Below are 25560 nucleotides of genomic sequence, written 5' to 3'. Positions count from 1 at the left end.
CCGACAGCGGTGAAGGGGAGGAGCCAGAGGTCTTAGGTCTTGCCCCTCATTGTAGCATTGAAAAGGTCTGGCCGCCGGTTACTGTAAAAAGATACCCCCGTAGGAAAGCTGTGGGAATTTTAAACAGTTCACAGCCAGCAGCTACAGGCTGCTAGGGACAAGCAGCTGAAACTGAGGTGGGAACGCCGCAGGGGGAGGCCTGCGACAGCCCCCACAGATTTTAAGCTGGCCGTCCGGAGACGGACGGCACGTGTACATACACCATAGTTTGCTAAGTAAGGTTTAGTTATTTGTAAATTTAGTATGTATGTATAAAGTTTTTCTGAGGTATGGTGGCATTTTGGAATGGTACAGAGTGGCAAGTTAAGTGAGCTAGGGTCGCGGGACCCACTCACCCCACACCCAAGCCGAGGGGCCCAAGGAGACTGGCTCAAACATTCTCTTTTATCTCTCTAACAGATATTAATCCAATGATGCTACTAAGAGGCATCATCCTCGTGGCCCTGGTGGGCCTCAACATCGCGTGGCGAGGGGAGACGGAGGATCACCACATCTTCGGATGTACCGGGGAAACGGCGCCCCTAGCCCACGACGGGCAGGGCCTGCGCAAGGCAGAGGAAGTCGCTGGATATACCCACGAGGGCAACTGGCCGGGTTGGCTGGGATCGAACGCCACTAAATACTCTAATGACATTGGTTTCACTTATGGAGAAGTTTCACTATTGTGTCCGCGGGTCACGATCAAGGCCACGCAGATCAGTGTTACTGTGGGAAAACGAATTTGTTTAACGTGCAGGGGGAACGTCCCCCTGGATAGGTGGTGGTGGCTCAGGAAACTGAGCAAGGACATGGGGAACCCCAGAGGACAGTGGGAAAGGTTAGGGAACAACACTCACCGGACCATCACAGGGACCCAGGGAGGGCTGACAGTGTGCTGGGATAAATGGTGGGAACCCGATCAAGGGATTTACGTATGTATGTGGGGTTCAGGAAAAGTCTGCCCCGCAGGTGTTTCCATCATTTTCCACAGCCAGTGGCAAGATAACGGGAGGGGGATGGACTGGGAATCGCGCTTGGATGCATGCGCGGTCCCCTACTTCCCAATCGCAGTTAATGCCACTGAGTTAGTGACCCGCCCCCGACAGCCCCTGCCCATGACCCAGACACCACGGACGGTAACAGAGGGGTGCCCCACCACCACCAAGGGACCGGGGAATGGTTTAGTTTTAGTTCCGACTGATCAAATGGCTTACCAGGGGGTCCATTACGCGGTGGCCTCGGTCATCCTGAACCTGACCGAGGTGCACCTGCCGGAATGGTGCCCCATAGAAACAGGAAGGCTATATCAGGCCCTGCTAAACGAGACCCTGCAGAAGTTCTTTGAATTTGACTTCGCAAGGGTCAACCGGACCAAACTCTATACCGAGGGCCACAAGGAATGGGAGCAAGCAGGGAGACTAAAAAGGGGCACCGTGAACGACTGGTTCACTGGGTTTAACACTGGGTCGTCCATCATAAATAGTTTGGATGACATTGAACTGCAGCAGCAGGTCAACGGGTTAAAGACCCAGTTGAAGGGAATCCTCACGGACGAAAATCGGGTGGTGGGTTCGGAGCTCCATGAGGATCAGGCTATGACTCTCCACTTAAAAGAGATCATAGCAGAGCTGGAGAAGCAGGCTCGGACGGTCAACGCTCTCATTAGGGAGGACAGGAACGCCTCAGATCAGGCTGCCCAGAATGAGGTGTGCGTACTATACGGAGCATGGTTGCTGGGCGAGGGCCGCAGCAATCTGGAGGACTTGAAACAGGGTTCGGTCCCCTCCTGGATCAGTAACAAACACCTCGCAGCCCTCCACCCTTTTGAGAACGCGTTAAGTCCATGCCCACTCCGGCTCACTTCTGAGGCCTACCCAGTCCCGGTGGACTGTGGTCGCTCCAACCACACCATCATGGGGGTCGTCGTGCGGATCCCCATAATGAGCAGGACAGCCCGACCTGCGCCGATGTATGGGGTGGTGAACAGTGGAGTCATTCGGGGGGGAGCTCATGTCCGTTTTGCAGAGGTCCCACCCTATGTCATTAAGTGGGAGCATGCTATGACGGGGACTGACTTCTCGGGGTGCCGTAGCCGGGGAGCACACATAATCCTGTGTCCCCAGCACTTGAACGCCTATTCAATACCACAATGCGGGTTCAGGTCTGCTGACGCTAAGCCTATCAATTGCACTATGGAAGCCATGGCACAGGGCCATGTTCCCCCACAGGTGGCATACATAGGAGGTGGGACATATTGTGTCGCCACCGCAGCGTCTCACTACCAGCACGGACAGCACGGCTGGTGCGTGGTCAGTGACAGCAGCTTCTGTTTTAAACCCGAGGCAATAGTTCAAGTGGCACAGCTGCAGATTATCCCGATCCCCGAACCATCCACTGTTCACCTCACCGTTAAGGAGAATTTCACTGATCTCCAAAAGTATGTAGCACATTTTGGTTTTACGATTCCCCCTCTCCCAGAACACCTAACCGCGCTGCTCAAAGCGGTCGCCATCTCGCAGAAACACTTTTTCACTTTGGAACAAAAGACCGTTGATATAGGGGCAGAAAGTCAGGATATAGTGGTTCCACCGTGGTGGGACCTTTTTGATAATATAGAGGTCCCATCATGGATCCGACTGGCTTCCCACATTTTGGTGGTGTGCCAACTGGGGATAGTTTTGTACCTGGTCTGTGTACAGTGCAGAAGGAGGGACACAGCAGGGAATTCCCTAGTCAGCCGAATTGGCGGGGCCACTATGTCAGTATAAACGGGGAGTCGCCCGTGTAATTACTGTTGTTTTAATATTTTGGATTGTTCTGTACCTTGTGTGATTTCGCATTATATTGTATTATAATTATTCTGTTATGACTCTAGGTGAGTCTGTATATTGTTTAAAGGTTTGTCTCCAATAGGAAATGTTTTCTCAAACTTCGTTGTTCGGAATGAGGAAAGTGCGGGCGAGGTAAATTACGGGGAAGGTCAGTTGGGGAGGGAACGGATTTGTGCTCACCCAAAGACATTTCATGATACAAAGACGATTGAAGATGCTCATTGTATCACAGGGAGGACTGTAGGATTCGCAAAAATCCATGAAATACAGTATACGGGTAGGGCCCCTGAAGCGGCCACATTGTGAGAACACAGAATGGAGTTGGCAGTTCTCATGGCCCAGTTCAAAAGGACACACACACAGTACCTAACAGCAGTCTGAGTCATCATCGATTAGAAGAATCCAGAACCTTACTGTTTTTGATATTGTAATGTGGTTACAGCAGTAAACAAAACTATTAGCACCTGGAGGTGCGCTAATCGCTGGCAGAGCGGTAACCGATCTCAGAAACCGCTGAGCACACACAAACGGAGGGACACTAAATGGATTCCCATTATGGCAAAGCGGTAACCGATCTCAGAAACTGCTGAGCACACATAAACGAAGGGACACTAATCGGATTCCCATTAGTTCGATTTGCGAGCAGTTAAAATTAATGTGCTTGCTTTTGTTAAAGCAACCTTAACAAAGGAAAACGGTTGATTTGGCGCCAAGATTAGGGCCAGAAAAGAGTATAACCGTTCAGGTAAATTGTCAGCAAGTCAGTCTAAGATTCGACCAGAGTAAGGAAGACTCCTCCGGAGATGGTTCACACCGTGAAGTCCAAGTCCAGTTACCATCAGGAGTTCGAGGACCGTGCGGAACGGAAAACGGCTCGAGGATTTCGGAGGACTTCCAAAGTTTGTACAGGAGAGCGAGTCCAGGAGCCGGTCCCATAAGGAAGGTCGGAGGTCCCGGACGACACCAAGTAACAGGGTCCAGGAGCCGGTCCCATAAGGAAGATCGGAAATTCCAGACGTAACAAGAAGTACCAAGGTCCAGAAGGGTTTTGAAATTCTGGTGAGCATAAAGGCCCAACTCTACCTAACTGACATAATTGAGGTATATTCAGTAACGGGAGGGTTTGTAACGTTAAGGGTATTTGTAAGTCTGGAGTGTGATTTATCCCTCGATGTGTCCGTGCGCTTCCCTCACCCCCGCTTTTAGCTTATCGCTATTTTAGAACTGTTTATATGCTTTAAAGTTATTTTTCTCAGTGTATAATGTAGTCCTCTGTGAGAAACGTTATTTTTCATCTGCATTTATTCTTGCCATTTTTCTCTGTGTACATTCTCTTTCAAAAATAAAGATCGTTTTGATTTAAAACTTAATCTGTCTCATCTGACCATTTGTCTTCCGAGTCACGAGTTGGGCCAACACACAAAGGTTGTCTGGCAATAAGCCCAGTATCTAGAACCGTGAGGGGGGAGCGCTTCGAAACCGCTCACGAGTAGTGCGAAAATCAAAACCGATTTAGCACACCATAAGCTCGTTAAAACGACCCCTTTCACACTTGGTCCGTAGCCTTGTATGCTATGGCGTTTCAAGTGCTCATCTAAATGCTTCTTGAATGTTGTGAGGGTTCCTGCCTCTACCAACCTTTCAGGCAGTGAGTTCCAGATTCCAACTACCCTCTGGGTGAAAAAGTTTTTCCTCAAATCCCCCTCTAAACCTCCTGCCCCTTACCTTGAAACTACGCCCCCTGGTTATTGACCCCTCTACTAAGGGGAAAAGTTCCTTTCTATCTACCCTATCGATGCCCCTCATAATTTTGTACACATCTTCAGGTCCCCCCTCAGCCTTCTCTGCTCTAAGGAAAACAACCCCAGCCTGTCCAGTCTCTCTTCATAGCTGAACCGCTCCAGCCCAGGTAAAACCCTGGTGAATCTCCTCTGCACCTTCTCTAATGCAATCACATCCTTCCTATAGTGTGGCAACCAAAACTGCACACAGTATTCCAGCTGTGAGTTAACTAGCGTTTTGTACAGCTCCATCATAACCTCCTTGATCTTATATTCAATGCTTCGGCTAATGAAGGCAAGTATCCCATATGGCTTTTTAACCACCTTATCTACCTGTCCTGCTGCCTTCAGGGATCTATGTATATGCACACCAAGGTCCTCTGCCCTTCCTAGGGTCCTACCATTCATTGTGTATTCCATTTGCCACTGTTCTGCCCATCTGACCAACTCGTCTATATCATCCTGTAGCCTGAGGCTTACCTCCTCGCTATTTACCACTCCACCAATTTTCGTGTCATCTGCGAACTTACTGATCATACCTCCTACATTCATATCTAAATCATTAATGTACACTACAAACAGCAAAGGACCCAGCACTGATCCCTGCGGTACACCACTGGACATAGGCTTCCAGTCACAAAAACAACCTTCGACCATCATCCTCTGCCTCCTGCCACTAAGCCAATTTTGGATCCAATGTGCCAAATTGCCCTGGATCCCATGGGCTCTTACCTTCTTGACCAGTCTCCCATGCAGGGCTTTGTCAAAAGCCTTACTGAAGTCCATGTAGACTACATCAACTGCACTACCCTCAACCACGCACTTAGTCACCCACTCGAAAAATTCAATCAAATTGGTTAGACATGATCTCCCCCTAACAAAACCATGCTGACTATCTTTGATTAATCCTTGCCTCTCCAAGTGGAGACTAATTCTGTCCCTCAGAATTTTTTCCAATAATTTCCCTACCACTGATGTTCGGCTCACTGGCCTTTAATTCCCTGGTTTATCCCTACTACCCTTCTTGAATAATGGTACTACGTTAGCAGTCCTCCAGTCCTCTGGTACCTCCCCTGTGGCCAGAGAGGATCTGAAAATTTGTGTCAGAGCCCCTGCAATCTCCTCCCTTGCCTCACACAGCAGCCTGAGATACATCTCGTCTGGGCCTGGGGATTTATCCACTTTTAAGCCCACTAAAACCGCTAGTACCTCCTCCCTCTCAATATTAATTTGTTTAAGTGTATCACAATCCCCCTGCCTGATTTCTATGCCTACATTGTCCTTCTCCAGTGAACACAAATGCAAAATATTCATTTAAAACCTCATCCACATATTCTGGCTCTACACACAGATTGTCACTTTGGTCCCTAATGGGCCCTACTCTTTCCCTGGTTATCCTCTTGCCCTTAATATACTTATAAAAAACCTTGGGATTTTCCTTTATTTTGCCCGCCAATGTTTTTTCATGCCCCCTCTTCGCTCTCCTAATTTCTTTTTTAAGTACCCCCCTGCACTTTCTATACTCCTCTAGGGCTTCCACTGTTTTTAATCCTTTGTATCTGCCAAAAGCCTCCATTTTTTTCCTAATCTATTCTTGTATATCCCTTGACATCCAGGGTTTCATGGGCTTGTTGGTTCCACCTTTATGGGAACATTTTGGCGTTGTACTCTCTCTATTTCCTTTCTGAAAGACTCCCACTGCTTTGATGTGGATTTTCCTACAAGTAGCTGATCCCAGTCCACTTTGGCCAGATCCTGCCTTATCATATTAAAATCGGCCTTCCCCCAATTTAGAACCTTTATTTCCGGTCCATCGTTGTCCTTTTCCATGACTACCTTAAATCTTACCGAATTATGGTCACTGTCACCAAAATGCTCTCCCGCTGGCACTACTACCACTTGCCCGGCTATATTCCCTAGAATTGGGTCCAGTATCATCCCCTCTCTTGTAGGAGTTTCTACATGCTGGCTCAAAAAGCTCTCCTGGATGCACTTTAAGAATTCCGCACCCTCTAAGCCTTTCACACTCTGACTATCTCAGTTAATATTGGAAAAATTGAAATCCCCTACTATTATTACCCTATTATTTCTACACCTCTCTGAGATTTGCCTACATATCTGTTCCTCTATCTGCCCCTGACTGTTTGGGGGCCTATCGTACACTCCCAGCAAAGTGCTTGCCCCCTTTTTGTTTTTAAGTTCTACCCATATGGCCTCATTAGAGGAACCAGCTAAGATATCATCCCTCCTTACAGCAGTAATTGACTCCATGATTAATATTGCGACACCCCCTCCTCTTTTACACCCCCCTCTGACTAGCCTGAAGATTTTATACCCCGGAACAATGAGCAACAGTCCTGCCCCTCCCTCAGCCATGTCTTTGTGATAGCAACAATATCATACTCCCATGTGTTCATCAACACCTTCAATTCATCTGCCTTACTCGCAAGACTCCTTGCATTAAAATAAATGCCATCCAGCCTTGCCATACTCCCTTGTGCCGTTACATATTTGCTCTGCCTTCCAGGCTGACTTGTTTTTTTCTCTATATTTGGCTGTACATCACCCCCTACTCTAGCTCCACTCCATATCCCATCCCCCTGTGAAGTTAGTTTAACCCCCCCCCTAACAGTACTAGCAAACATCCCCACAAGGAGGTCCCGTTCCGGTGCAGGTGCAACCTGTCCAACTTGTACAGGTCTCACCTTCCCCAGAAGCAGACCCAGTGATCCAGGAAACTAAAGCTCTCCCTCCTGCACCAACTCTTTAGCCCTGCATTCATCTGCTCTGTCCTCCTATTCCTATACTCACTAGCACGTGGCACTGGGAGTAGTCCAGAGATTACAACCTTTGAGGTCCTGCTTTTTAATCTGCTACCTAGCTCCCTAAATTCTTGTTGCAGGACCTCATCCCTCTTTCTTCCTCCTTCCTTAGGCAGTTCCTCAGAACCGAGGATGAATTGCTTCCACATTAAAAATGAATTCTCAGGTGACTGATGAGTCCAACGCAGGACCATAGTCTCTGTCACAGGTGGGGCAAACGGTGGTTAAAGGGGCAGGTGGGTGGGGTGCTTGGGTTGACGTGCACTCCTTGCGCTGCTTGCGCATTGTTTCCCGCTTGCTCCCGGCGTAGAGACTCAAGGTGTTCGGCGCCTTCTCGGATGCTTCACACAGAATCACACAGAAACCCCACAGTGCAGATAGAGGCCATTTAGGCCCATCGAGCCTGCACCAACACATATCCCACCCGATCCCCATAACCCCTACACCAACACATATCCCACCCTATCCCCGTAACCCCACGTATTTAATCCCCGTAACACTAAGGGTCAATTTATCATAGCCAATCAACCTAACCTGCACATCTTTGGACTGTGGGAGGAAACCGGAGCACCCGGAGAAAACCCACGCAAACAAGGGGAGAATGTGCAAACTCCACACAGACAGTCACCCGAGGCCGGATTCGAACCCGGGTCCCTGGCGCTGTGAGGCAACAGTGCTAACCACTATGCCACCATGCTTCTCCTCCACTTTGTGCAGTCTTGGGCCAGGGATTCCCAGGTGTCAGTGGGGATATTGCACTTTTTCAAGGAGGCTTTGAGGATGTCCTTGAAGAGTTTCCTCTGCCCACCTGGGGCTCTCTTGCCATGCCGGAGCTCCGAGTAGAGCGCTTGTTTTGGGACTCTCGTATCGGGCATGTGGACGATGTGACCCGCCTATTGGAGCTGATCGAGCGTGGTCCAAGCATGGTACCTCTCCAGTGCTTTGAGGTGCCTGCTCTACATGGTCCAAGTCTCTGAGGCATACAGCAGGGTGGGTATCACTGCTGCTCTGTAGACCATGAGCTTTGAGGTCCTGGTCTTCAAACACTCTCTTCCCCAGGCGACCGAAGGCTGCACTGGCACACTGAAGGCAGTGCTGGACTTCGTCATCGATGTCTGCCCTTGTTGACAGTAGGCTCCCGAGGTATGGAAAGTGGCCCACGTTGTTCAAGGCTTTGACGTGGATTTTGATAATCGGGGGGCAGTACTGTGTGGTGGGGGTAGGTTGGTAGAGGACCTTTGTCTTGCAGATGTTTAGTGTAAGGCCCATGCTCTCGTACGCTTTGGTGAAGGTGTTGACGATGGTTTGGAGTTCGACCTCCGAGTGAGCGCAGACGCATGCGTCGTCTATATACTGTAATTCGACGACAGAGGATGGGATGACCTTGGATCTGGACTGGAGATGGCGGAGGTTGAACAGTTCCCGTTTGTTCTGTAAATTAGCTCCACTCCAGCGGGGAGCTTATTGAGGGTGAGATGGAGCATTGCAGCAAGAAAGATCGAGAAGAGCGTTGGTGCGATGGCGCAGCCTTGCTTGACCCCGGTTCGTACGTGAACTGGGTCTGTGGTGGAACCGTTGGTAGGATTGCAGTTCATCGTGAAGCAGGCAGAGGATGGTGACAAACTTTGCCGAATTTGAGGAGGACACTCCATAACCCCTCACGGTTGACAGTTTCGAAGGACTTTGTGAGATCAAAGTAGGCCATGTACAGCTGTTCCCTGCATTTCTCTTGTAATTGATGTGCGGTGAAGATCATGTCCATCGTGCCCCTTAGGGGGCGGAATCCGCATTGCGACTCTGGGAGGAGCTCTTCGGCCACTGGGAGAAGGCGATTGAGGAGGATTCTTGTGATGACTTTCCCTGTGGCAGACAGCAGGGAAACTCCTCTGTAATTACCACAATCGGACTTGTCACCTTTCTTGAAGATGGTCATAATTACAGCATCTCTGAGATCTCCTGGCATGCTCTCCTCCTTCCAGATAAGAGAAATGAGTTCATGAATTCGCGCCAGTAGTGCTTCTCCACCATGCTTTAGTGCCTCGGCAAGGATTCCATCTGCTCCTGAGGCCTTGTTGTTCTTCAGTTGTCGGATGGCTTTTTTAACCTCATGCCGGGCTGGGGTTGTGCTGAGATGGTGGCGGGTAGCATGCTGTGGGATGGAGTTGAGAATACTCGCATCGAAGACAGAGTCTCAGTTAAGGAGATCTTCGAAGTGCTCCTTCCAGCCGGCACTGACTGTCTCTCTGTCCTTGATGAGTACCTCTCCATTCTTGGCCCGCAGTGGGGTAGGACCTTGGGTGCTTGGGCCGTAGATGGTCTTGACTGCGCTAAAGAATCCACACATATCATGGTTGTCGGCTAGCTGCTGGATCTCCTGTGCTTTCTCCACCCACCATCTGTTCTTTAGGTAGCGAGTTTGTTGTTGGACCTCGGCCTTCAGGCGTCTGTAGAGCTGCTTTCTTGCTCTCAAGTTCTGTTGCTGTTTCCAGATCAGGAATGCCATGTGCTTGCGCCTTATTAGCTCCTGAATCTCCTGGTCATTCTCGTCGAACCAGTCTTGGTGTTTCCTGGTCGATTCACAGGTGCTGATTATGGAGGCCTTGAGTGCAGACCAGGCGCTGTGGGCACTCTGTGACTCTGTATCACTGGGAGTCGTCAGGTTGTTTGTGAGGCGCAGGCTGAATAGGACTTTCTTAGCAGGGTCTTTGAGTGCTCCAGTGTTGATTTTCCTGCGGCATTGTTTCTGTTGCTGCCGCTGTTTTGGGGCTACATTGATGGAGATGACAGAGCAGATTAGGCGGTGGTCGGTCCAGCAGTCATCAACTCCTGTCATGGTGCGGGTAAACATAGAAACATAGAAGATAGGAGCAGGATTAGGCCATTCGGCCCTTCGAGCCTGCTCCGCCATTCAATGAGATCATGGCTGATCATCCAAATTCAGTACCCTGTCCCTGCCTTCTCCCCATATCCCTTGATCCCTTTAGCCTCAAAAAATATCCAACTCTTTCTTGAATATATTTAATGAACTGGCCTCCACCGCCCTCTGTGGCAAAGAATTCCACAGGTTCACCACTCTCCGGGTGAAGAAATTCCTCCTCATTTCAGTCCTAAATGGCTTACCCATTATCCTTAGACTATGACCTCTGGTTCTGGACTCCCCGGCCATCAGAAACATCCTTCTTGCATCTAGTCTGTCCAGACCTGACAGAATTTTATAGGTTTCAATGAGATCCCCTCTCAATCTTCCAAACTCCAGTGAGTATAAGCCCAATCGACACAATCTCTCCTCATACATCATTCCTGCCATCCCAGGTATCGGCCTGGTGAATCTTCGCTGCACTCCCTCCATGGCAAGAACATCCTTCCTCAGGTAAGGTGACCAAAACTGCACACAATACTCAAGGTGTGGCCTCACCAAGGCCCTGTACAACTATAGCAAGACATCCTTGTTCCTGTACTCGAACCCTCTTGCTACGAAGGCCAACATACCATTTCCCTTCTTAACCACCTGCTGCACCTGCATGCTTACCTTCAGCGACTGGTGCACAAGGACACCCAGGTCTCTTTGCACTTCCCCTTCTCCCAATCTATTGCCATTCAAATAATAATCTGCCTTCCTGTTTTTGCCACCAAAGTGGATAACCTCACATTTATCCACATTATAGTGCATTTGCCATGTTTCTGCCCAATCACCCAACCTGTCCAAATCGTACTGGAGTTTCACGACATCCTCCTCACAGCTTACCCTCCCACCCAGCTTTGTGTCGTCTGCAAATTTGGAGATATTACATCCAATTCCCTCGTCCAGATCATTAATATATATTGTGAACAGCTGGGGTCCTAGGACCGATCCTTGTGGTACCCCACTAGTCACTGCCTGCCACTCGGAAAACAACCCGTTTATTCCAACTCTTTGCTTTCTGTCCGCCAACCAGTTCTCTATCCAAGTCAATACCTTGCCCCCAATACCATGTGCCTTAATTTTGCATGCTAATCTCTTGTGTGTGACCTTATTGAAAGCCTTCTGAAAGTCCAAATACACCACATCCACTGGTTCTCCCTTATCTATTTTACCAGTTACATCCTCAAAAAATTCCAGTAGATTAGTCAAGCATGATTTACCTTTTGTAAATCCATGTTGACTTTGTCCGATCCTGTCACTGCTTGCCAAGTGCTCTGCTATTACATCTTTTATAATAGACTCTAGCATTTTCCCCACTACCGATGTCAGGCTTACCGGTCTATAATTCCCCGCTCTTTCTCTACCACCTTTTTTGAATAGTGGGGTAACCATGGACGTCCTTGCTGTCCCTCGCTCAGACAATGACATAGTCCAGCAGATGCTCGTGCTTGGAGCGAGGGTGCTGCCAAGAAGCCTTGTATATGTCTCTCTGACGGAACAAGGTGTTGGTTATGACAAGGCCATGTTCTATGCATTTCGACAGGAGGAGGGTACCATTGGAGTTGGCTTTCCCTACCCCCTCTCTGCTGATCACACCTCCCCACAGGTCTGTGTCTCTTTCTACCCATGTTGTTGCTACCAATGTGAACCATGACCTCTGACTGTTCGCCCCCCCTTCAGAATGCCCTGCAGCCGTTCAGTGACATCCTTGACCCTGGCACCAGGGAGGCAACATACCATCCTGGAGTCACGTCTGTGGCCACAGAAACGTCTATCCGTTCCCCTTACGATAGAATCCCCTATCACTATTGCTCTCCCACTCTTTTTCCTCCCCTCCTGTGCAGGTGAGCCACTTGTACTGCCACAGACTTGGCTCTTGCTGCATTCCCCTGAGAAACCATCTCCCCCAGCAGTATCCAAAATGGAAAATCTGTTGGAGAGGGACCCAGGGGACTCCTGCACTACCTTCCTAGTTCTTTTACTCTGTCTGGCGGTCACCCATTCCCTGTCTGCCTGTGCACTCTTTATCTGCAGTGTGACCATCTCGTTAAATGTGCTATCTGTGAAGATCTCAGCTTCGCGGATGCTCCACAGAGACTCCAGCCACAGCTCCAGCTCCGAAACGCGGATTTCGAGTAGCTGCAGCTGGAGACACTTCCTGCACATAGCACAGTAGGAGCAGTCCATGCAGCCGAGCTGCCCTGCCATTTCTTTAAAATTCCGAATTTATTTAATTAACTGAATTTAAATCCCTCAGCTGCCATGGTTGGATTTGAACTCATGTCTCTGGACCATTTGTCCAAGCCTTGGGATTACAAGTTCAGTAACAGAACCACTATGCTACCATTCCCACAGCATTAAATAAGGAGGCTGAGCTCTGTACAAACAGAGGCTGATGTTCTTATTTCATAAATATTTAACCATGAGGCACTATTACATACATCTGTTGTGGCAATAGACATGTAAATAATACATTTAAAAGGTGAAGAACACCAGGCTAGTAATTTCTGCAAGGGTTCTCTCGATCTCCCACTGTAATTTGGAGATAACCCCTTTTAAGCTGTTTCTCTGTTGTTTCTGCTGATCTTCAGCTTCAGGTTATGATACAGATCAGCCATGATCTATTTGAATGCGGAACAGGCTCGAGGGGCTGAATGGCCTCCTCCTATTCCTTTGTTCCTATTAAAGATTCATTTAGATTGTTACATGTCCACCTGATTACTTATGTAAAACACAGAATTGAACCCATTGCTCCTACATTACAACAGAGACTACACTTCAAAAAGTACTTCATTGGCTGTAAAGAGTTTTGCGACGTCCAGTGGTTGTGAAAGGCGCTATATAAATGCAAGTCTTTTTATTAAATTTGGGGCTACAAAATAAGTGCATAGTTATATACAGGACAGCATTTGACATTTTATTTTAATCATTGCTATAAATATTTTGGTTCCCCATTGCGAGCTAAAAAAGGAAGTGTGTCTGGAGGAGTAAAGTAGTCCAACTCACCAATAAGCTCAGTAACTTGCAGTGCCTTCTGCTGCTGAGTCATTTCGTAGCTGAGATCCTTGTAAGCTATATCAATGTAAACAAAGTTTTCCCTAGGGGTGAAATAAATAATATTTTATTTATGTTTCCACCAAAATATTTTCTGTTGTAAAATGCTGTCAATATTTATTTAATTCTGCATAACCATCCGCAAACTTGGATTGTTAATGTTGATTAATAGACTTTAGTTTATTCATGATTGTTATGAGGATCATTGCTCTTTTTGTTATATATTAATGACCTGGACTTAGGTATAGAGGGCAAAATGTCAATGTTTGCAGGTGACTCAAAACTTGGAAATGTAGTAAACAGTGATGAGGATTAGCAGTAGACTTCAGGAGGACATAGACAGACTATTGAAATGGGTAGACACATGCAAATGGAATTTAATACAGAGAAGTGTTATGTGATGTATTTTGGAAGGAAGAATGAGGAGAGGCAATATAAACTAAATGGTACAATTTTAAAGGGGGTGCTGGAACAGAGAGACCTGGGGATTTACATACCCAAATCTTTGAAGGTGGCTGAACAAGTTGAGAAGGCTGTTAAAAAATAGTATATGGGATCCTTGGCTTTATTAACAGAGGCATGGGGCTGGATTTTATCAATGGAGGCGTGTAGGAGGCGGGTCTACAACTTTTGGGGTTGTAGTCCCGCCTCCATTGAGTTGTGGCCAACCCATTCAATTTTCACTTGATTGACCTTGTTGAGCCCGCTAACTTGGCATGGTTTGGAGCCGTCGGGCAGCCCATACTTCAGGGATAAAAATAGGGATTAGGCTAAAAACTGCCTGTTAACTACAAGAAACTCTCGTTTAACCAGCACCTAAACTGGAATTCTCTAATAACCGGCAAAATTCTCACTTCGAAAACTACAGTATACGGTTGTTTATAAGTTTTGTTTTACTGTTAAGTAATTAAAGAGTTATGGATTACCCTCAACTGGCATTACTGTACTTAATCAAGCGTCTTCCACCATCCATTTAACACAACATTCTGTAGGTGAGTACCCAATTATACTGCACATTTCTTGATTTTTTTATTTTTGTTTGTTAAAAATAGCCTCGGTAGATATACCTCTCCGTTATCCGGAATTTTTAATCAACCGGCAACACGCCGGTCCCGTCGGTGCCGGATACGAAAGAGTTTCCTGTACCTGTTAACAGGCAGTTAATTGGCACTAATCCCCTTCCCACCTCGGGGAGGCGGCTCCCAGCACAGTTCGGGTACCCGCCTCCTGTGAAATGGGCATGGAGGCGGGTTGGGGGCAGGATGGGTTCGTGCCCCCAGATTTCGCAATTTTAAACACCCACACGCCTCCAATCCCGCCTCAATGGCCCAATGAAATTCAAGCCCTATAGAGTACAAAAGCAAGGACGTTATGCTAAACTTTTATAATTCACTGGTTAGGTCTTAGTCAGAGTAATGTGTCCAATTCTGGGCACCACATTTTAGGAAGGCTGACAAGGACTTGGAGAGGGTGCAGAAGAGGTTTACTGGAATGGTACCGAGGATGAGGGACTTTGGTTATGTGGAGTGACTAGAGAAGCTGGGATTGTTCTCCTTAGAGCAGAGAAGGTTAAGGGGAGACTTAATAGAGGCACTCAAAATTATGAAGGGTTTTGATAGAGTAGATCAGGACAACTGTTTCCATTGGCAGGAAGGTCAATAACCTACGTTTCCTACATTACAACAGTGAACACACGTCAAAAAAGTACTTGAAAAGTACTTCTTTGGCTGTATAGTGCTTTAGGATGTCCAGTGGTCATGAAAAGCGCTATATAAATACAAGTCTTTCTTTTTTATTTTTTAACCAGAGGGTACAGAGTTGAAATAATTGGCAAAAGAACTGGGAGGAGATGAGGAGAATTTTTTTATGCAGCGTGTTGTTATGATCTGGAATGCACTACCTGAAAGGGTGGAGGAAGCAGATTCAATAATAACTTTCAAAAGGGAATTGGATATATACTTAAAAAGGAAAAATTTGATGGGTTATGGGGAAGAGCAGGGGAGTGGGACAAATTAGTAGCTCTTTCAAAGAGCAGGCATAGGCACGACTTCAAGATTTCATCATGAATTAAACTTTGCACACTGGTGGTCACAAGGAAAAGGTCTCAGATAAGCGTGGCAGAAGGAGGTGAACCCAAAATTTCTCAGATGCTGACCTACAGATTCTCCTGGATGAGATCTGCCAGAGGACAGAACACCTGCTGGGCTCACAGGGAAGGAGGCCACTGAAGGCAGTCACAAAACCAATGTGGAGGAATGTGGCCCTCTCTCACCCAGGGGATAGTGAAACAGTGCTGCAAAACGTACAATGACCAGACGAGGGCAGCCTAAGTAAGAAATCGTCACTTTGGCATCATGGGTCCCCCAACACTGATTATCCTCACTTGTTAAATGGAATGACAAGTATTGATTTACAGTGAACCATGGTTTAATGACTCTCTAACTCTTCCACCTGGAACCTGCATTTGGAACTCTTCTCGTAAGCTTATAATTCTTGTAATTCTTACAATCCAACCTCCTAAGTTGCAGGATCATTCTAGCGCTTCACCTACTGACGATAATATCATTCCAGGAGAAACTGGCACACAATGCCCAAGCAAGTCAGACTACTGATGGAAAGTATCCTGGATATAATGGAGCTGATAGATTTCAAGGAACAGTCTATTGAACTACAGGGGAGGCAAGTGGCTTTGGTATACAACGATGACAAGGTAGGTGGGCCAGTGTCAACTGCAGAGGAGTGGGTGCTAAGCAGTGCCTGCTCCTGGTATTGGGCTTTATAATGTCTTGGAACCCCAGAGCTCTAGCTATAATGCCACTGTCTCCGAGCACTGCACATCCACACTTCCCTCATTTCCTCTTCTGCTGTGGGTGTGGGTCAGCAAGAGGGAGGGTCAGAAGAGAATTATGTTGCTGATGATAAGGAACATACTGGCACTTACACCTTCCCACATGCCTGTCCCCTCTCGACCACCTTCATTACCTGTCCTATTGGTCCCACACACTAGCTCAGAGACTTTCACCCAGGTAAGTGAGGATGAAGATATTGCACTAAGTAACTCACTGTGCATGAGGAAGCTGGAAGAATGGAGAGTGGATGAGGCCTTGGCTGTTCCACAGCAGATGCTATGGAGTTAGGCTGTGGACCGAGATCCTAAGTCCTGTTATAAATATCATACCTATGTGCAGGCATTGAGGCTGCTTCTCCAGGATGTGCAACGTATGACAGAGGTCTTGATTCAGTCTGCTGTCAACAACAGGGAAGATGTTTCCTCATTGCAGAGATGAATGGCCTCCTGCTCATCGGAAGCACAGACTGAAGCCCTGGGTGACAGGCTTCAGAGATCCCTGCATTCCAGACTTCACACATTTGGAGCTGGTTTTCAGAAGCTACACCTTCTTGAAGCTTTAGATCTACCATCCTGCTGATTAGTGGTCACTCTGGGCCTCGTACCAGTGACACCGCTGGAGTCAACTGATATGAGACTGCTGTTTCTCAGTAGGGAAGTATATGCTAGGCATAAAAACAGAATATGCTGGAAACATTCAGCAGGTCAGGCAGTGTCGTTGAGTGTTTCCAGCATTTTGTTTTTATTTCAGCATCTGCAATATTTTGCTTTTATTTTAAGTATATGCCAGGCGTCTGGCTTACTCACTCAGTAACCTACTCAAAAAGCATAAAAGAAGCATGCCCAGACTGCCCAGGCATTGCCATGAGGTGCAGCCATCAGCGCGTCCTTCCCAGAACACAGCCGTCTTGAGCCAAGTTGTTGCGTTTGCAAAGATAATCCAGAGACCGTAAGCAGAGTTCAGTTCATGTTGCTTTTTTAATGGCTGCCACACACACACACTTCCAGGCAAAAGCAATCGAATACCTATACACAATACAATGATAACAGCACTATCAAACTCCATGTGCTCAGGCCAAGGCAATCCAGTGCCTATTACCAATGTCAGACATAACATTTCCTCCCCCTCACAGAATTTCAAACATGAAATGTAGTGACAAAGTCCTGTAGGTGGCCAGGGCGAGAACGTGTACGAACAGGCCGAGGTGTGGACTAGTGAAGAGCAGGCCGAAGTGGGGACTGCTGAGGAGCAGGCTGAGGCAAAACATCTGCTTGGGGGTTGGCTGGCTGAGTCACATGTGCATCCCGCCACTCTGGGGGTAAGGCTTGGGGATTAGGTCCGTATAATCCCACATCAGGGGGTGCTGGCACCTTCCGAAGACGGCTGGCATGCCACCGAGAGCCGTCACTGAGGCAGAAAGTGGCTGGTCCAAGTTGGCGGCTGATTTGGAGAGGGGAGGACCAGAATGACACCATCTTATTATTGCGGTGAGGCCTGCGGACTCTGACCCAATCGGAGACTGAGATGTTGGGCGCCTTGGCCCTCTTTGACTGGTCGAAGCGGAGTTTCATCTTCTCCTGCTGTCTAGCGACTGTGGCTTGAGCCGGTGGAGCAGGGCTCTGAGCTAGCGAGGGGCGGAGCCTGCCAAGGGGCAGCATGAGCTCACGGCCTAGCATGAGGGATGCGGGTGAGACCCGTGTAGTGGAATGCTGGGAGGCTCTGTAGTGCAGCAGTGTGTGGAGGAGGGCCTTGTCAAACGCACACCCCTGGGATAGGTGTGCTCTGAGGCCATTTTTTAGTGTCTGGTTAAAATGCTCCACCCCCCCATTTGACTCGGGGTGGTAGTACGCTGTGCGAATGTGACGGATGCCCTTGCTCTCAAGGTAAGAGGAGAGCTCCAAAAAGACCATTTGGGGGCCATTGTCTGTGGTGATGGCCTTTGGATGCCCCCAGCGGGAGAAGAGGGACTCAAGGATGACCCGAGAGGTGACGGAGCCCATGGTCATAGGTCACCACTAGGAACCGTTGATGGTGGGGGACACCATGGATCTCCCCGCAGACATCCAGCTGCAGGTGCTCCCAGGGCTGAGAGGGCCAGGCAAGGGGTTACAGGGGTGGGGGAGCTTGGTGGCCAGTCTTGCCACTTACAAGGCAGGCTGCACAGTCCTTGACCAGGGCCTCGATTTCCCTGTCGATACCCGGCCACCACACTAGGTCTCGGCATCGTTGTTTGAGCTTCACTATGCCCAAGTGGCCCTCATGCGCCATGAATAAAACACGCGCACGAAGGGCACTTGGGACTACAGTGCAGAGCCCATGTGCAACACAGGAGTCATTCCAGCAGGAGAGCTCCTCTTTAACTCTGGAGTAGGCAGACAGTTCCTCAGGCACCTTGCGAGGCCAGCCATCTCTGATGAAGGTGCACAGCTGGGAGAGGGCCGGATCCTGTTCAGAGGCCTCTTTGAGCTCCTGGAGAGAGACTGTGGTTTGGAGAGGCATGTGCAGCATTTGGACGATATCCTGTTCCACATGTTCAGACCCGACGAGTGGGGCTGGGGCAGAGACAGTGCGGGAGAGCAGATCTGCAACAACATTGTCACGTCCTGGTGTGAACTGGAGACTGAAATTGTATTGGCGGAGGCGGTCAGACCAGCGGTGTAGACGCAGTGGTCTGTGGCCTGTGCCAGATGTCGACAGCAGGGCAGTGAGAGCCTGGTGATCGGTTCGCAGGGTGAAGGCACGGCCATATGTGTACAGGTGCCACCGCTCACATGCCCAGACACACGCCAACGCCTCACGCTCGCCTACTGAGTACTTCTGTTCGGTGGGGCTAAGGGCTCAGGAGGCAAAGGCGATTGGTTTCTCCACTCCATTCTGTATCTGCGATAACACCACCCCCACAGCTGCAGCGGACGCGTCGCAGGTGACGAGGGTGGGGCTGGCGACGTCAAATTGAGCCAACACAGGAGGCGACGTGAGCTGCGATTTGAGGAGGCAAACAGCTTCCGTACAGGCTTGTGACCACACCCAGGGCTCATCCTTTCGCAGGAGCTGGTGCAGTGGGGCTGTGGTGGCTGAGTACTGGGGCAAAAACTTCAGGTAGTACCCAGTCATGCCAAGGAAGGAGGCAACCTGTGCTGCAGAGCTGGGTTCTGGGATGCTGTGAATGGCATCCACGTTTGACTGGAGTGGGGATATACTGTCAGCCGACAACCGAAACCCCACAAATTCGATCTCTGAAACAGCAAAGACACACTTTTTGCCATTCAGTGTGAGCTTGTATTTTGCTAGAGCTGTGAAAACTCTGTGAAGGCGTTTGTCATGAGTGGAGGTCGAGAGCCCATGCACGACGATGTCATCCAGGTGGATGGCCACCCCAGGAATGCCCGCGAGCACAGAGGACATCACCTTTTGGAAGCAGCTGGGCACAGAGCTAAGTCCAAATGGCATCCTGGTGTACCGAAAGACGCCAGCATGTGTCACAAAAGCAGTGAGGTCCCTGCTGCTGGGGTGGAGGGGAACCTGTAGATAGCCCTGTCGAAGATCCAGTTTCGAGAACAGGATGGAACCATAGAACAGCGCTCGAAGATCGACATAGATGCGTAGACCACCTGACGTTTTCGTTGCGACCACCAGGTTGGAGACCCATGGGGAGGCATCAACTGGTTCGATTATGCCAGCTTCCAGTAGCTGCTTTAGTTCAGCTGTGACCCCATCACGGAGAGCAAGCGGGATGCGGCGCAGTGGCTGAATGACAGGGGTAACGGTGGAGTCAACCATGGGCTGGTGGGTGAAGGCAGTCAGGCAGCCCAGACCCTCGAAGAGTGCTGGCCATGTTTGGTGCCACGGTGAGGCGACGTGCAGAATCGCAGACCCGCTGGTGTCCAAGAGAGAAAAACCCAGGTCAGTGAAAAGATCCAGTCCCATCAGGTTAGCTCCTTGGCGTGCCACATGAAAACAAAAATCTGGCAAAACTTTTGTTCCATAGCGTACAGTGAGGTTGACTGAGCCCACTAGTCCAATTTTTGAATTACCATACCCGCAAAGGGTAATGGAGGGCGCAGAGAGTGGCAGGGAGCTGAAAAAGCATTTGAATGTGTCCACATTCAGCAGGGAGACGCTGGCACCGGTATCCAACAACAGCGGGATGCACGCATCATTCAGGTTAATTGTGCATGACTTGAAAGCCACTACTGGCCCAGAGCTCACGTTGTGAATTATAGTGCTTGAGAACTGAGAGTGTTCATTTGTAGCAACCGGGGCAGAGCGGCAGACATTGGCAAAGTGATTTTGTTTTCCACAATTGCGACAGGCTTGGCCGCGCGCGGGGCAATTCTGCACTCTGGTAGCATGTGAACGAGATCCGCAGTTTCCACACTGTTGCCGCGGTAGCATGTGTTGCTGCCGTCGCGCGAGCATTACCGTGTCAGAGCTGTCGGGGCCGAGGGCGCTGTCACTGGGTGTGTGTGCTAGTTTCGCTGCACATTCGGCTGCAGACTCCACTTGAAAGGCCTGTGACAATGACAGATCGTCGGACTCGAGTAACAGTCTTTCACGCACTCTCACGTTGTTTGTGTGCTCCATTAGTTGATCACGCACCATCTCATCTTGTAGTGCACTGAATTTGCACGAGCTAGCTAACCCCCTCAAATTAGCCATGTATTGATGCACCGACTCGCCGAGGAGTTGGTGACGCTGTCTAAAAATGAATCGCCACAGGAGGGCACTTTGTGGGGCAGAGAAGTGTGTGCTTAACAGAGCCACAGCCTCATCATATGTTTGAATTGAGTCTGCTGTGCATAATGTCCCAAGAACATGCTGGCCCTCCGCTCCCAAGCAATGGGATAACAGTGCCTTTTTCCGAGCTGTACTCACAGTTTCTAGTCCAAGGGCAATGAGGTAGGTTTCAAAGGACTGTAACCAGCGAACCCATGGGATCGGGGGCTCACCTGGTAGTGCAAGGAAGGGAGGAGGTGGTGGAAGAGAGATTTCAGCCATCCTTGTCGCCAAATGTTGCATTTGCAAAGATAATCCAGAGACCGTAAGCAGAGTTCAGTTCATGTTGCTTTTTTAATGGCTGCCACACACACACACTTCCAGGCAAAAGCAATCGAATACCTATACACAATACAATGATAACAGCACTATCAAACTCCATGTGCTCAGGCCAAGGCAATCGAGTACCTATCACCAGTGTCAGACATAACACAAGTGCCATCACAAACCCTCTTGTAGTCAACAAGTAGCCAACCACCTGGGCCTCAGGTGACACCAGTACACGTATTAGAAATAATGTCGCAGATGCACCTGTACTATTGGTAGCAGTGACCACCGCACAGTCCTTGTGGAGACGCTAAGCAGCGGAAGCAGCATGCTATAGACAGAGCTAAGCGATCCCACAACCAACAGGTCCGATCAAAGCTCTGTAGTCCTGCCACATCCAGTCATAAATGGTGGTGGACCATTAAACAACTAACGGGAGGAGGAGGCTCCATGAATATCCCCTTCCTCAATGACAAGGCTGAAGCGTTTGCAACCATCTTCAGTCAGAAGTGCCGTGTGGATGATTCCTCTCGGCCTCTTCCTGAAGTCCCCACCATCACAGAAACCAGTCATCAGCTAATTCAATTCACTCCACGTGATATCAAGAAACAGCTGAGCGCACTATATACAACAAAGGTTATGTGCCCCGATAACATCCCAGCTGTCGTGCTGAAGACTTGTGCTCCAGAACTAGCTGCAACTCCAGAACTACCTCCAAGCTGTTCCAGTACAGCTAAAACACTGGCATCTATCCAACAATGTGGAAAACTGCTGAGGTATGTCCTGTTCAAAAAAGCAGGACAAATCCAATCCAGCCAATTACAGTCGACCATCAATCATCGGCAAAGTGATAGAAGGTGTTGTCGACAGTGCTATCAAGCAGCACTTACTCACCAATTATTTGCTCAACAATGCTCAGTTTGAGTTCCACCAGGACCACTCGGCACCAGAACTCATTACAGTCTTGGTCCAAACATGGACAAAAGAGCCGAATTCCAGAGGTGAGATGAGAGTGACAGCACTTAACATTAAGGCAGCATTTGACCGCATGTGGCATCAAGGAGTCCGAGTAAAATTGAAGTCAGTGGGAATCAGGGGGAACACTCTCCACTAGCTGGAATCATACGTAGCATAAAGGAATATAGTTGTGGTTGTTGGAGGCCAATCATCTCAGCCCCAGGACATTGCTGCAGAAATTCATCAGGGCAGTGTCCTAGGCCCAACCATCTTCAGCTGCTTCATCAATGACCTTTCCTCTATCATAAGGTCAGAAGTGGGGATGTTCGCTGATCTTAGAATCATAGAAAGTTACAGCACGGAAGGAAGCCATTTCGGCCCATCGTATCCACGCCGGCCAACAAAGAGCTATCCAGCCTAATTCCACTTCCCAGCTCTAGGTCCGTAGCCCTGCAGGTTAGAGCATCCCAAGTGCACATCCAAGTACTTTTTAAATGCGGTTAGGGTTCCTGCCTCTACCACCCTTTCAGGCAGTGAGTTCCAGACCCCCACAACCCTCTGGGTGAAGAAATTTCCCCTCAAATCCCCTCTAAACCTTCCAATTACTTTAAATCTGTGCCCCCTGGTTTTGACCCCTCTGCTAAGGGAAATAGGTCCTTTCTATCCACTTTACCTATGCCCCTCATAATTTTATACACCTCAATAAGGTCTCCCCTCAGCCTCCTCTGTTCCAAGCAAAACAGACCCAGCCTATCCAGTCTTTCCTCGTAGCTAAGATTCTCTACTCCCGGCAACATCCTTGTGAATCTCCTCTGTACCCTCTCTAGTGCAATCGCATCTTTCCTGTAATGTGGTGACCAGAACTGCATGCAGTACTCTAGCTGAGTCCTAACTAGTGTTTTATACAGTTGAAGCATAACCCCCCTGCTCTTGTATTCTATGCCACGGCTAATAAAGGCAAGCATTCCGTAAGCCTTCTTAACCACCTTATCTACTTGGCCTGCTACCTTCAGGGATCTGTGGACATGCATGCCAAGGTCCCTTTGTTCCTTTACACTACTCAGTGTCCTATCATTTAATGTGTATTCCCTTTCCCTGTTAACCCGCCTCAAATGCATTACCTCACACTTCTCCGGATTGAATTCCATTTGCCACTGTTCTGCCCACCTGACCAATTTATTGATATCTTCCTGCAGTCTACAGCTTCCTTCTTCAGTATCAACCACACAGCCGATTTTAGTATCATCTGCAAACTTCTTAATCATACCCCTTATATTCAAGTCTAGATCGTTGATATATACCACAAATATACCATCTTTCGATAAGGTCCCGCATAAGAGATTAGCGTGCAAAGTTAAAGCACATGGGATTGGGGGTAAGGCACTGACTTGGATAGAGAACTGTCTTGGCAGAAAGGAAGCAAAGAGTTAGAATAAACGTGTCTTTTTCGGAGTGGCAGGCAGTGACTAGTGGGGTACCGCAGGGATCGGTGCTAGGACTCCAGCTATTCACAATATATATTAATGATCTAGACGAGGGAACTAGATGTAATATCTCCAAGTTTGCAGACGATACAAAGCTGGGTGGGCGTGTGTGCTGTGAAGAGGATGCAGAGAAACTCCAGTATGATTTGGACAGGTTGGGTGATTGGGCAGATGCATGGCAGATGCAGTATAATGTGGATAAATGCGAGGTTATCCACTTTGGTGGTAAAAACAGGAAGGCAGATCGGCAATAGATTGGGAAAAGGGGAAGTGCAACGAGACATGGGTGACCTTGTGCACCAGTCGCTGAAGGTAAGCATGCGGTTAAGAAGGCAAATGGTATGTTGGCCTTCATAGCGAGAGGATTCAAGTACAGGAGCAAGGATGTCTTGCTGCAGTTGTACAGGGCCTTGGTGAGACACCTTGAGTATTGTGTGCAGTTTTGGTCGCCTTATCTGAGGAAGGATGTTCTTGCCATGGAGGGAGTGCAGCGAAGATTTACCAGACTGATACCTGTGATGGCAGGAATGATGTCTGAAGAGAGATTGAGTCGATTAGGCTTATATTTGCTAGAGTTTAGAAGAATGAGAGGGGATCTCATTGAAAATTATAAAATTCTAACAGGGCTAGACAGACTAGATGCAGGAAGGATGTTCCCGATGGCGGGGGAGTCCAGAACCAGGGGTCACAGTCTAAGGATAAGGGGTAAGCCATTTAGGACTGAGATGAGGAGGAATTTCTTTACCTAGAGAGTGGTGAACCTGTTTAAGGCAGTTGAGGCCAATTCATTAAATATATTCAAGAAGGAGTTAGATATATTTCTTAAGGCTAAAGGGATCAAGGGATATGGGGAGAAAGCAGGGACAGGGTACTGAACTTAGATGATCAGCCATGATCTCATTAAATGGCGGAGCAGGCTTGAGGGGCTGAATGGCCTACTCCTGCTCCTATCTTCTATGTTTCTATGTTTCTAAAAAGCAAGGGACCTAGTACTGAGCCCTGCGGAGCACCACTGGAAACAACCTTCCAGTCACAAAAACACGAATCAACCATTACTCTCTGCTTCCTGTCACCGAGCCAGTTTTGAATCCAACTTGACACTTTGCCCTGGATCCCATGGGCTTTTAACTTCATTAACAGTCTGCCATATGGAACCTTATCAAAAGCCTTGCTAAGGTCCATATACACTGTATCAAACGCACTACCCTCATCTACCCACCTTGTTATCTCCTCAAACAATTCAATCAATTTGTCAGACACGGCCTTCCCTTAACAAATTCGTGCTGACTATCCTTGATTAATCCGTGTCTTTCTAAATGAAGATTTATCCTGTCCTTCAGAATTCTTTCCAATAATTTTCCCACTACCGAGGTTAGGCTGACTGGCCTGTAATTACTCAGTCTATCCTTTTCTCCATTTTTAAACAAGTGTACCACATTAGTGTGGTGATTATTTCCTATGTTTAATAAGAAGTATTGTGATTGGTTGTTTGTTTCTACCTTGAGTTATATGCTGTAAACTCATTGGTAGTGGATGTCAGGTGATTTGTGGTGGCCATCTTAAATTCAGTTCTCTCCAGTCATGGTTGGAGACTGGTGTTGAAAGATGTGCTACTGGATTTTTAAAGTTAATAAAGCCTAGATTAGAAAGGCAAATCTATTCTTTATTTCAATTTATTAACTTTTTATCAGAATGGAGCGATATCTTCAACCAGAACGATTCAATGCTGACCCTAATTCTGCAGGAGTGGATGATAAATGGAAACATTGGTATTGTACATTTACAAACTTTTTGGGTG

The 25560-nt window shown here is 48.3% G+C and overlaps 1 protein-coding gene across 1 annotated transcript in view; it reads right to left on the bottom strand.

The window, feature by feature from the left end:
* The window catches only part of LOC147122751 (bile acid-sensitive ion channel-like), a 452148-nt gene that overhangs the window by 44942 nt on the left and 381646 nt on the right, over positions 1-25560 (bottom strand). Inside the window, exon 8 of the mRNA XM_086005364.1 lies at positions 13382-13473. Within this exon, the coding sequence (XP_085861490.1) occupies positions 13382-13473 (92 nt within the window). The remainder of the gene's footprint in view (positions 1-13381; positions 13474-25560) is intronic.

Source organism: Somniosus microcephalus, chromosome 2 (genome assembly GCF_052327205.1).
Source record: "Somniosus microcephalus isolate GS21.2 chromosome 2, FLI_Smic_1.0, whole genome shotgun sequence".
Lineage (NCBI taxonomy): Eukaryota > Metazoa > Chordata > Chondrichthyes > Squaliformes > Somniosidae > Somniosus > Somniosus microcephalus.
Note: the sequence above shows the minus strand (reverse complement) of the source record. Positions and strands in the feature narration are given on the sequence as shown.